Below are 13613 nucleotides of genomic sequence, written 5' to 3'. Positions count from 1 at the left end.
ATGTGGTTTGTTTGAAGTGCCTTCTCCTCAAAGAAATAAATTTGCTTAGTTCTGTTCTATACTGTTATAGTATTATTTCATCTGTGTGCTATATCCTGGTAAGTTTATTAGCCCCAAATTTAAATTCATTGGAATATTCATGTTCCTTTAAAATGTTAATTTACTTTTTTTATAAAATATTTTTTAGTTGTCAGTGAATCTTTATTTTACTTATTTACATGTGGTACTGAGGATCGAAACCAGTGTCTCATACATGCAAGGCAAGTGCTCCGCCACTGAGCTACAGCCCCAGCCTGTCAATTTACTTTTTTTAAATTTACTGTTATTACCTGAAGCTATCTGCTATGATAAACCTTTTGTGTTTAAATTTTAAGACATCCAGTTATTAAGCTCTGCGAAATTTTTCCATTTTAAGGCATTCTAGTCACCAACAAAAAATGAGAAAGGAATAGGAGAGCATAAAGAAATAATTTAGCACAAAAATAAGGTATTTATTTTAAAGTTTTAAAAATCATTAATGAAAATAAATGTGTAGAAAGCAACAATCCATTACTGGGAATATGTTTAAACATGACTATTTTCATATCTCTCTTAGATAAGATCTTATCCAAAGACAACCCCTCTGTTGCCTTTGGGTGACAAAGACAGGTAACTTTTAATGTTCATAATAAGATTGATTATCTTCAGGAAGATCCATGGTGAATTTGTTAACCAGGAGGCTCATTTATTCTGAGAATATAACCAGGAGAATCATTACTAGAGGGCTATTTACATTTTAAATATCTTTACTCCTATTTTAAGGGAAGAGAGGCTGCCATCTTCTGTCTGCTTTGTTTATTTCTGCACAAAATGGACCTGTTCAAACTTAGGCTAAGTAATTGTATAAAATGTTGAAGTTCATCATTGTTCTGTTTCATTTTTTAAAAAAGCACATACACATGGCATTTATAATATGTATTCCTCTACTACATGAGAAACTATTGCAGAAACCATCTAATTCCTCTTTTTGAAACAATTTGATCCTGGAGTTCAGAAACAAACATTAATGTTCTTTAGTTCTAAAATATTCTAGAACTTTTAAAGCACATATGTATAATTATAAAGTAAAATAATAATTAAAAGAAAACTCTGAGGTTAAGACTATCTGACTAATGAATGTGTGAAAGATTCTGGACTCAGATGTTAATAACAAAATCTGAATTTTATATTTTAAGGCTAAAACTTCCTAATTTAATCTCCTATACTTTTGCCCCTTTTTAAATTTCACCATCACCATAAGAAATGCTTTAATGAGGTTAATGCTGTAAATAATAACAGTGAAATGTGTATTTCTAGAAAGTGCCTGGGAACCACAAAGTGTGCAGGGGAGCCACCTAGCTTTGTTTGAATAGCAGAACCACAGACCATGCATAATTTGATGAGGATTAGTGCCATCTTGTGGTTTGTTGCAATATTGCAACAAAACTGCACTAGCCTGTGGGTTTATTAGGGATTGTTTGAAGCAACAAATGAAACTTTTTATATTATATATTTATTAAAGGTTAATTCACATGCCAGTGGCCTAATAAAATTATTTGAGTTAACTTGAAAGTATATTACAATAAAATGACCTCTAAGAAGTGAAACTTCTTTATTATGAAATATAATAAGTCAGCATTTTCCAAAAAAGATATTCAGGGCTTACTGGTTCTAAAAGACAAATCCTAGAAAAATAGTCTTTGGGGTCATAAAAGCCTCATAAATGCTGTATTCCACCACCCACCCCACTTCCTGTAGAGTCATAGCACACATTTAACTATTTAAAGACTGGAGATAATATATCTATTTAATTTACTTCCAAATCAATATTTTCCAAATATGCTTGACCATGGAACTCCTTATTTAAAAAACAAACATAGCTATTAATATCACCAGTAATAACTTGTTGAAAGAATCTTGGTCAAACATGGAAGACAAGACATTATTTACTACAAATCTAACCCTAACTTCAAAGAACAATGTCTCCTATTATCTATACTAGAATCACAACAAAGCTGAAAGGTCTTGAACTATTAGGGACTCTCCATCACTAAGGATACCCCAAGTTAAGATCTTAAAAACAATTATAAATACTTGAAAGTTGGCTATTAAAAATTACTAAATTTGGGGGAAAGGTGTATACTCCAGTGTTAAAACACTTGCCTAGCATGCATTAGACTCTGAATTCAATTCCCAGCCCTGAAAGATAGTTACTAAATTTTGAAAATAGTACCCAGAGACTTAAGTGATAGTTGGTGAAACAAAACAAAACAGGTAAAGTTTGGTGGCTAACCCACGATGAGCATATACTTGGGTTTGTTTTTCTCACTGGCTGAAATTTGCTGACATATGTGCCATCTCCAAACCAGGCCAACCCATAACCAAAACCACACATCTATAAAAGATTGCACCATCATAATGTGTTTTCAGAGAACCCTAAAAAACGGCGGCTTCTCTCTCCCTGACATCTGTCCTTGAGATCTTGGTGCCCATTGGAGCATCAGCCCAAACTAAACTGTGAGGCCTCCTCTTATCAGCTTTCATTTTATTTTTTCAAATGGTTAAATAGAAGAAATCCTGGACTTGGAGTCTGATGTCTAGATTTGTCTTCCATTCCTGTCACTTACTTGTTATGAGGTTTAGAGGAATGTCACACTGAATCTCAGATTGCTTTTCACCTGCAATATAGGATGATGATAAATACTTTCCCAAACATTTTAGAGTTTTTGTGAGGATTATATTAATCCATTTATACTGCTATAACAAAAAATCTGAGTGTAGATAATTCACAAACAATAGAAACTTATTCCTCACAATTTTGGAGATCAAGGTGCCAGCACGTTTAGCATCTGATAAGAGCCAAGCCTCTGCTTCCAAGATGGTACATTGTCGATAGGTTCTCCTAAAGGGATAAACACCATATTCTCTTGGGACATAGTGATGCAAAAAGTGAACCTACTCCCAAGCCCTTTTCTAAGGCTAATCCATTTGTGATATGGAGTCCTCGTGGACTAACCATCTCCTAAAGGCACCGCCTCTTTATGCTATTGCATTGAGAATTTAGTTTCAACATGAATTTTGGAAGGGATATAAACATTCAAACCATAAGAAGGATGTGTTTGACATCACTCTGTACACTTAATTATTTACTCACTCATTCAACAAATACTTAATGGTATTAAGAAGAGTGATATTAGCAACATGGCAGAACAGAATTTCCCATGCTTTGTCAGAAACACTGATATTAAAAAATTCACACTAAAAAATACCCTCACGAGGCTCTAGATTAAAGTGTGGTAGAGGAGAACAGAAATGAGGAAAGATACAGTGAAGAAGGTTGGAAAGGCAGTTTCACTCTACCTATGTTACCCTTCTTTCCCCCAAGCCCACCTCAGTTCAGGGCCTAGAGAGGTCCCCTTTGTCAGATGCCCTTTGTCAGATGCTCACCTGAGGGGATGAGTGAAGAGAGCTCTGACTTCCCCACAGATCAGGCTCCCTCCAGGACTACTCAACAGAGCTAGTCCTTCAGAAAGGAAAAACAGCCAGAAAGCTTTCCTTTAGCAATGAAGAAGCGATATAGACTTTCCTAAGCAATCAAAAACTGAGGGAGTTCATTGCCCCTACACCTGCCTTGCCAGAAATGCTAAAGGAAATCCTTCAAACTGACCCGAAAGGATGCTTATTTTTGATGTGAAACATACAAAATTATAAAACTCACTGGAAAAGGTAAGGATATAGCCAAATCCAGAATAATACTGCAATAGTGATGTGTAAACCACTTTCAACTGTAGTATAAAAGTTAAAAGACAAAATATTTTTAAATAACTATATCAAAGGATCTGCAAAACACTGGAAAACAATAAAATGGCAGTAGTAAGTCATTTTGTATCAAAATTCCTTGAATATAAATGCATGTAAGCATCCCATCAAAAGATATAGAATAACCAAATGGATTTACTTCTAAAGAGCCAACTATGTGCTATGCACAAGAGTCCCACTCCATGAAAAATGAAAAATATATTCCAAGCAAATGGAAACCAAATAAAAGCAGAGGTAGCTATATTCACACCAGTAAAACAGACTTTGAGTCAAACTGCAAAAACAGTGAAAGTCATTATATAACAATAAAGGGGTCAATTTAGCAAGAAGATATAACAATTGTAAATATATGCACTTCAGCATTAGAGTAGCTAAATATATAAAGCAAATATTAATAGATCTGAAGGCAGAAATAGTCTCAACAAAATAACAGCTAAGAACTATTTTAATGAGAAATCTGGATTTATTTTTAATGATGTCCATTAGGTTTTAGAACACTTTTCCAAAGCCAGCTTAATTTTCTAACAATAGCAGAGAACTTTATCACTTTACTTTCAACAGTGATCATCCAGACAGAAAATCAATAAGGAAACATCAGACTTAAACTACAGCCTGGAAAAAATAGACCTAATATTACTATAGAACACAATTTATCCATTGCTGAAGATGAGTTTTTGAAGTTCCCTACTATTATTTTATTGTAGTCTATCTGGATAATGTTGGTCACAGATGCAAATTTTCAGTTAGGAGTAATAAATTAAGAAATTTATTGTATAGGATGGTGACTATAGTTAATAACAGTATACTTTATACTTAAACATTACTATTATTCAATTTTAAGTATTTTTCACAAATAAGTCTATAGTTATTTTTAAATATCTATATCAAAGGATCTGCATTAATTAGATTGATATAGCCATTCTGTAATACATACAGAGTTCAAAGCTTCATGTACATATATGGATTCAATTTTTTAATTTGTCAATTTAAAATATAAAAGAAAAAAGGAGATCCTTTCATTTGCAATAACGTAGATGAACTTGGAGGATCTTATGATAAATAAATTAATCTAAAGACAAATGCTTTGAGACAAATATGATCTCACTTTTATGAGAAATCTAAAATATATTCATAAAAGCAACGAGTAGAATGAAGATTTCCAAGGGCTGAGGTAAGAGGGAAATGGAGAACTGATGGATAAAGGATACAAAGTCCTAAAATTCTACATAGCATAGTGCCTTTAACTACAAATACTGTACTGTATTTTTTCAAAGAAGGTAAGTCTTGCTCTAAGTTCTCTTACCACAAATAAAAATAACATGAAGAGGGAAGGGGAAAACTTTGGAAAATGATGGATATATCTATGGTCTTGATTGTGACAGTTTTATGGGTTCATTGGGTTATATACACTAAGTTCAATTTGTACAGGTCAAACATATCTTAATAAAGAGGTTTTATTTTATTTATATGTTTCTTTTTTAGTTATACATGACAGTGGAGTGTATATTAACATACTATACATATATGGAGTATAATTTCCCATTCTTGTGGTTGGGATATGCAGTTACACTGGTCATGTATTCATATAAGAACACAGGAAAGTCATGTCTGATTTATTCTACCGACTTTCCTACTTTCATCCCTTCACCCTTCCCTTCATTTCCCTTTGTCCAATGCAATGAACTTCTATTCTCCCTCACCTCATTATTGTGTGTTAGCATCCACATATCAGAAAGGACTTTTGGCCTTTGGTTTTGGGGAACTAGCTTATTTCACTTAGCATGATAGTCTCCAGTTCCATCCATTTACCAGCAAATGCCATAATTCCATTTTTCTTTACAGCTGAGTAATGTTTCATTGTGTACATATAGCACATTTCCTTTATCCATTCATCTTTTGAAGGACACCTAATTTGGTTCCTTAGCTATTGTGAACTGAACTGCTATAAACATTGTGATGTGGCTGTGTCACAATAGCATGCTGATTTTAAGTCCTTTGGGAATTATGCTGAAGAGTGGGATAACTGCGTCAAATAGTGGTTCCATTCCTAGTTTTTTGAGTAATCTCCATACTGCTTTCCATAGTGGTTTTGCCAATTTGCAGTCCCACCAGCAATGCACGAGTGTATCCTTTCTCCCACATCCTCCCCCAACATTTATTATTACTTATATTTTTTATCACTGCCATTCTCACTGGAGTGAGATGAAATCTTAGTGTAGTTTTATTTGCATTCTCCAAATGCTAGAGATGTTGAACATTTTTTTCATATATTTGTTGACTGATGGCTATTTCTTCTTTTCTGAAGTGTCTGTTCAGTTCCTTTGCCCATTTATTGATTGGGTTATTTGTTTTTCTTTTTGGTGTTAGGTTTTTTGAGTTCTAATGAAGTAGGTTTAAAATTGTTAAATATAACTAGTTCATGCTAAAAACAGAGAACAAAGACAAACTTACTACACCAAAACTGTAGCAAGAAGGCTTGGGCAAGTAAACAGCACAAAAGAGGGTCAGAAGTCATGCCCAAAATATAAGCAAAGTTGAACACAAGGAACAAGGACCTTGAGCCAGCTTTTTCTGCATCATCCCTAGAATTTTCAAATGTTTCTTACAGAAGCAGGAATCAATCCAAGTATAGCCATCAGATCATCGGGAACACCTGACTGGGAGCTCCTTGCCTGGGAGCTGTCATGCTTGAAGCCTGATGGCAAAGTTCCAGGGAGCCCCATCTGGGTACTGTTTGTAGAGGCTTTGCCAAAGCTCCTCTGACTCTGTGTCTCAGCTTTTGTGGCTTACCAAAATGGTTTGTAAATACAGTTAGTTTGCCTTCCTTTCTTCCTTTCCTTTTTATTTCCCTCCTTCCTTTTCATTTTTTCTTTCAGTTCTCCCTTTTGTCCATCTTTCCTTTTATTTTCCTCCTTTTTCTAAAATGCAGGTTTAACCACACTCCTCTAATAACTGGCCTGTGTAAGACCCCTTACCTGTTTTTGTTTTTCCACCTTCATATGAGTTTTCCAACTCGAATTTTCTTTAGCCCATGTAGAAGATCAGTCAACATACTTAAATACATATTCTTGAATTGTATGTAATCCTCTGGAATATAAACTGTGTGATTGTGTTTTTAATTGCCTCTATGATGTTTTATATATAGTGCTTCCTATATTTATTACTTATCACTTTGCTATTTAGAGATATCGATGATGCTGTCCATTGAACCAATCCATTGTTTCTAACTGCTTCCTAGTATTCTATGTATATGTCTACAACATTTTACCTTTCTTCTGCCTTATGATAGACATCCAGGTATCTGCAACTACCAATAGTGCTACTGAATATATCTTTATAAATAGTCCCTTTTGGACCTACACAAAAATTACATGGACTAAAGGCTCACAAATGGAATTGCTGGATCATAAGACATACACGTAATTTCATCAGAAATCGCCAGATTGCTTTCCAAACTTACGGAAATATTCTGTCCTTCTGTTAGTGAACACAAAGTTGTCCACCTTCCCACGTCCTCACCAGCACTAGATACTATCTATTGTTTCACTCAGAGATTTTCACTGTAATCAGAACCCACTCCAGAAAGAAAGGAGTGCACTCAAGGAATCTCTGGGAGGGCCAGAAAATTAGGCTACAAGCCTTTCATGTTTGTTAACTCTTAGAACAATTGCATTGCCTATAACCACAAAACTTCGGTTACCTACAACAAAAAGTAATTATGTTTTGTCCATAAATTGGTGAGTTAGCATGGCAGTTCTGCTTTGGACTGAGATGGCAGGAGTTGTTCTACTTCAGACATCTTATATACTCTCCCTGGGACCATTGAGCTGGCCAGATATGTTTTGCTCATAGTGATAGCAGAAGCACAAGCGAAGGCCCAGCCATTTCACAGGCCCATTCCATAACCCTGTTTGCTAAAATCAGGATTTGGTTTATTAAATTTATAGGTCAAAATAAATATCATCATCAAGGGCAAAGTCTGTCCATAGCAGGAGGGATTGCAAAGATTTTGGACACCGAAAGGAGTAAAGAACTGTGACTGACAATGGAATCTAGCTCAGCTAGGTAGCCTGGAACAACAAACAGAAATCTACCAAACTGCTCTTCAGCATATCAAGGAGGGAAATTGCATGGATGCTTGTCAAAAATAGCAAAGACTATTGGAGCTGCATGGGGTGGCACATACCTGTAATTCCAACAGCTCCATAGGCTGAGGTAGGAGAATCACAACTTCAAAGCCAATCTCAGTAATTTAGCTGAGACTAAAAAATAAAAAATAGAAAAGACAGAGGATGTAGCTCCCATGAGTTTAATTTCTGATATATATATATATATATATGTATTATATGAATAGAGATAAGACTATTACAGTAGAGAAAGAGTGAACTCAATTATACTGAAACAAAAGAAGGAGAAATTTTAAGCCCTGGGTAAATATATATATATATATATATATATATATATATATATTATACATGGTGAGAGATCAATTTCACTCTCTCATCTTCCCCCTTTCTGTCTCCCTGATCTCACCCTTCTACTTTCATGATATCCCTTTATTTCCTGTTTCTTTTCCTTCTAGCTTCCACATAAGAAAAAACATAACCCTTGACTTTCTGAGACTGACTTATTTTTAATATAATGCTCTCAAGTTTCATCCATTTTCCTGCAAATTATATAATTTTGTTCTTTTTATGGCTTAATAAAACTCTATTGTGTATATTCACCACATTTTCTTTTATATTCACTTGTTGATGGGCATCTAGGCTGATTTCATAACATAGTTACTATGAATTGTGCTGCAAAAAAGCATGGATATGCATGTATCTCTGGAGTATGCTAACTTTAATTCTTTTGGAGGAATACCAAGGAATGGTATAGTTGGATCTTTTTGTAGTTCTATTTTTAGCTTTTGGGGGAACCTCCATTCTGATTTCCATACTAGATCTACTAATTTACATCCCAGCAGTGTGGAATTCCAACAGTTCTTTTACCCCAAATCCTTGCCAGCATTTATTATCTGCATTCTTGATGATTTCCATTCTATCTAGAGTGAGATGGAACCTCAGTGTAGTTTTGAATCACATTTTCCTAATGGCTGAAGATGTTGACCATTTTCACTTCTTTTTTTGAGAAGTGCCTGTTCATTTCATTTGCCCATTTATTGATTGAGTGATGTGGTGGAAAGTTTTTTGTATATTCTGTATATTAATCCTCTGTCAGGAGAGTAACTATCTCTTCACTCATTTCCTTTACTGTTCAGAAACTTTTAAATTTAATACTATCTTATTTATTGATTCTTGTTCTTTATTTCCTGAGTTATAGGGGTCCTATTCAGAAAGTCTTTGCCTGCCCCTATGTGTTGAAGTGTTTCCTACTTTTTCTTCTAACATTTGGGAAGTTTCTGGTCTTATACTGAGGTCTTTCACCCATTTTGAGTTGACTTTTATACATGGTGAGAGATAAGGATGTAGTTTCATTCTTCTGCATATGGATATCCGGTTTTCCCAGCACCATTTGCTGAAGAAGCTGTCTTTTTTCCTATGTATGTTATTGGCACCTTTGTCAAGAATCAACATAGCTTTATGGGTTTGTCTCTGTGTCTTCTATTCTTTTCTGTTGGTCTATGTGTTTGTTGTTATACCATGCTTAAAGAAAAAGTTTTTAACTGTACACAATCCCCCCCCTCTTTATTTTATGGCTTGTACTTTAAAATTTTGGCTTACTCATAAAATATTTCCCCCATTTCTATTAGCTTTGTTGATTTAAAATTCACATTTAGCCATTGGAGTTGTCAGGAATACATCTTTGCATATGGCACAAGATGGGTAAAGATCTGGCTTCAACTTTTTCATATGAGGAGTCAGATATCCAAGTAAAATCTACTTAACAGTTCATCCTTTCTCCATTTATTTTTATGTTGTAACCATCATCAAATAGAATATTTCCATTAGTCTATTTCTGAGATTTCTGATCTAGTCCAGTCAATGGTTTGTTTTTGCTCTCATACCACGTTGGTTCTACTCCTGAGTTCATTTCATTTTTGCTGCCATCTGTCAGCTACCAATAAGCCCAAAGTATCTCTTGGAACCCTTTGTCCCTATTCCGAAGTGCTCTATAAAGAAAAACTTACAAAAATTTTTGTAACTGCTTCTCAAATTTCAAAACTGTTCTTCTTAATCTCCTACTGTCATTTCTTACTGTAGTCTTGCTGGCTTCCTCTTGCCACCTACTACTCTTATATGCTTTATTCTGAAAATTCAATAACCAAACTCATTAAAATGTTGCCGAAGCAGAGTAAACAACAAGAAAAGGGCAAGAGATTTAGCTCATACTCTTTGTGACATCTACTTAAGACACCCAAGTCTTTTCCTTGTCCTCAGGTATCACCCTGCAACATAGCATTGTGGTCAAGGGTTTCATCCTCTGTACTAGAGAGATTTGGAAGCTTTAGAATTCATTCTGAAAGGCATCATTGATACTGGTCTGGGGAATCAGGATTGGTTCCTTGTTCCCTAAACACCCAAGAAACACCTAGGCAAACCTAGAAAGCAAGTTTCCTTTGAGAGAGAGAGAGTTATACTTCTCCAGAGAAATGAGGATCCAGAGCTGGGTATCCTCAGGAATGAGGTGTCTTGCCTTTTTATAAATCCCGGTTTCCTCTCCCTCTCCACTTCAGTTGGCTTCAACTTTTTCATATGAGAAGTCAGATATCCCAAAGAGGGCCTAAGGACAGGAAAAGAGCAGGGTGATCATTAGCAATTCCTTGTGTTGGGAGGAGCAGTTCCCTGGGTTCCCTGGAGGTGTTAGCAACCCATTTCCTTTTCTTTGATAATTTACCAATTAGCTCTCATATTTCTGACCCTGGCTGATCATTTACTTTCTATGCTGACCACCTGTCCTTCGGAGACACTGGAGATGTTGAGCATGAAAACATGAAAATTTTCTTTTATTTTCACCAAGCAATTTTATAGACTACCTTTCTGCCCCATGCATCACTAAATCACTCTTTTATTTATTTGTTCACCAAATATTTATTAAGGACTTACAATAGTTTTAATTAATTAATTTGTCTGTTTTTTGGTACCAGGGCTTGAACCCAGGGGCACTTAACCACTGGGCCACATTGCCAACCCTTTTTTTTTTTTTTTTTTTTTTTTTTAGATAGGGTCTCACTGAGTTGCTTAGGGTCTTGCTAAGTTGCTGAGGCTGACTTTACCTTGGGATCTCCTGCCTCAATCTCCTGAGCCACCATGCCTGACACAATATTTCTGATTTTATACCAAGTGCTAAACATGTGTAATAGTGATCCAATGGAGCTCTAATTTCATGGAGATTTTTATATCTTATCAGGCTTAGAAGTTAGTTGTAATTACACAGATGATTTGGGGGACGGGGGCTACTCGGAATTAACCTAGGGGTGCTTTAGCATTGAGCTACATCCCTAGCCCTTTTATTTTTTCATTTTAAGGCAGTGTCTTACTAAGTTGCTTAGGGCCTTGCTAAGTAGCTGAGGCTGATCTTGAACTTGTGATCCTTCTGCCTTATCCTCTGGAGTCATTAGGATTATAGGTGTGTACCATCATCCCTGGCTTTACATAGATAATTTTTAAAACCAGTGACATTAATATGATCTAGTGCATGAATAAGAAAATTCAAATGGGTTTAGTCATTAAAACATTTTAGTTGTATTGAACTGCCTAAGAAATATTTTAATAGTTCTCATGTATAAGCCTGCATTTACATTTATAAATATTTTTAAGGTTGTACTTTTATAATAAAATCAAACTATGAAAATAAAATGGACTTGTCACAATGGAAAAGTGGGTTTTGTTATTTTATTATACTTGGATCTAGTTATTATATTGGGGACAGGGGGATATGAAGAGTTTTGAGAGTGATCCCAAATAATTAAGAAAAGGCAAACCAGATAAGGCAAGCTTATATTTAGCATAGGTGTTTGTGTGTCATTGAGGTGAGTAGAGGATAGAGGAGGGATATAGATGGTAGATTTGAGGATCTCAGTTTCAGAACTGCAATGTCTAACACTTACTTGAGGTTTTATAGTTTTCAGAATCCCATTCATGTCAGTTTCAGTCATCTTTTTCACTGCTGTAACAAAAACACCTGACAAGAACAATTTTAGAAGAGGAAAAGTTTATTTGGGACCTCAAGGTTTCAGGGGTCTCAGTCCATAGCATACTCCATTTCTTGGGGCTCAAGGTGAGGCAGAACATCATGGGGGTGTGGTAGAGGGAAGTGGCTCACATGATGATCAGGAAGGAGAGAGACTCCACTCACCAGATCCAAAATACATACCCCTAAAGGCAGGCCCCCAATGCCCACCTCCTCTAGCCATACCCTATGTGCCTTCAGTTACCACTCACTTAATCCTTATTAGGGAATTAATTCACTGCTTGGGTTAAGGCTTTCATAACCCAATCATTTCTCCTCTAAACCTTCTTACATTATCTCACATATAAGGTTTAGGGGGATACCTCATATCCAAACCATTCCAATATCTTTTATTGAATCTCATAGACTATAGTTATCAAGTGAGGTTTCAACCTGGACAGAACAGTAAGAATTACATCAAACTTATCATAAGGAAGTAGGGCCTTATAGAAAAAGTTTATTTCCTGACAATGGAGACTGTCATACACTGGATCATTTTTCTTTGATGATGTCACTGATTCAGTTCTCTAAAAATCCTTAAAAACTGTATAAATTCCACCAGTAAAGATGGACCTCATTTGTCAAACTCATGTTCAAATAAGAAATAGTACTTTATATTGGTGTGTGTTATGTATGTAAAGGCCTTTCTCTCCTGCATTTTATACTATCTCCTGGATAGTATAAAATGTAGGCATTAGAGTCAAATAGCCCTGTGTGGAATTCTAACTCCATTCTTGTTAGCTGTGTGTCCATGAACAACTTGACAGCTCTGATTTTTTTATCATATAAGCAGCAAAGAAGGGGTTAAGCACAATGAAGTATCCAGTTTGTTTAATTAATATTTGTCCTTCCTCCCTCATACTACCTTCCTCTAAGACCAACATTCTTTCCTCATATTCTAAAATTGAAACTTCTAAGCAAGAAAGAATATGAAATCAAGGATGAAATAAAGCTCAATTTGATACTCACCTTTTCCTAAGCCCCTAATTTTGGTAGTATGCATTAGTCTTTAAAACTAGTTAAATAAGCCAATCTCATTGTTCATGCTTTTTATAGGTGATTGGATGATATCAAGAGAAATGTCAGATTAATCTCTGATTTATAATTGGGCTTCAAATTATATCTCCTCCATGTAATCAACTTTTTTTGGAAAAAAAATAACAGGACAGGATTATTCAATATGAGAAGATAATAATAATAATAATTTTCTGCCACTTCCATATGCAAGAAAAGATTCAGGAAAACACAACCCTTATTTTCTTCCTTCAAACTCTTTCTGATGCTTTAATAAACAGTTATCCTGTTTCCTTAGAAAGACATGATTAACATGGGTCAATCTGCATCTCTTTAATAGGGACAAGTGATCCATACGTGAAGTTTAAAATTGGAAGAAAAGAAGTTTTTAGAAGTAAAATAATACACAAGAACCTCAATCCTGTGTGGGAGGAAAAGGCGAGCATTCTTATTGATCATCTTAGGGAGCCATTGTATATAAAGGTAAGCCATTTGTTTTTCCCTAACAGAATCTGACACAATATCCTGTTGAATGGTTCTTTTTTAGCATGTCTCTCTATCTGATGAGACTTTCCACACAGGATGTA

The 13613-nt window shown here is 35.2% G+C and overlaps 1 protein-coding gene across 4 annotated transcripts in view; it reads left to right on the top strand.

Moving 5' to 3' along the window:
* Mctp1 (multiple C2 and transmembrane domain containing 1) overlaps window positions 1-13613 on the top strand; it is a 516302-nt gene that overhangs the window by 262521 nt on the left and 240168 nt on the right. For all 4 annotated transcript variants that reach the window (XM_077796266.1, XM_077796264.1, XM_077796263.1 and 1 more), the window contains exon 3: window positions 13367-13509. In XM_077796266.1, the coding sequence (XP_077652392.1) occupies window positions 13367-13509 (143 nt within the window). The remainder of the gene's footprint in view (window positions 1-13366; window positions 13510-13613) is intronic.

The sequence above is a fragment of the Urocitellus parryii genome, chromosome 1 (assembly GCF_045843805.1).
Source record: "Urocitellus parryii isolate mUroPar1 chromosome 1, mUroPar1.hap1, whole genome shotgun sequence".
In the NCBI taxonomy this organism is placed as follows: Eukaryota; Metazoa; Chordata; class Mammalia; order Rodentia; family Sciuridae; genus Urocitellus; species Urocitellus parryii.
The sequence above is the reverse complement of the archived record's forward strand: the minus strand, read 5'-3'. Positions and strand labels throughout refer to the sequence as shown.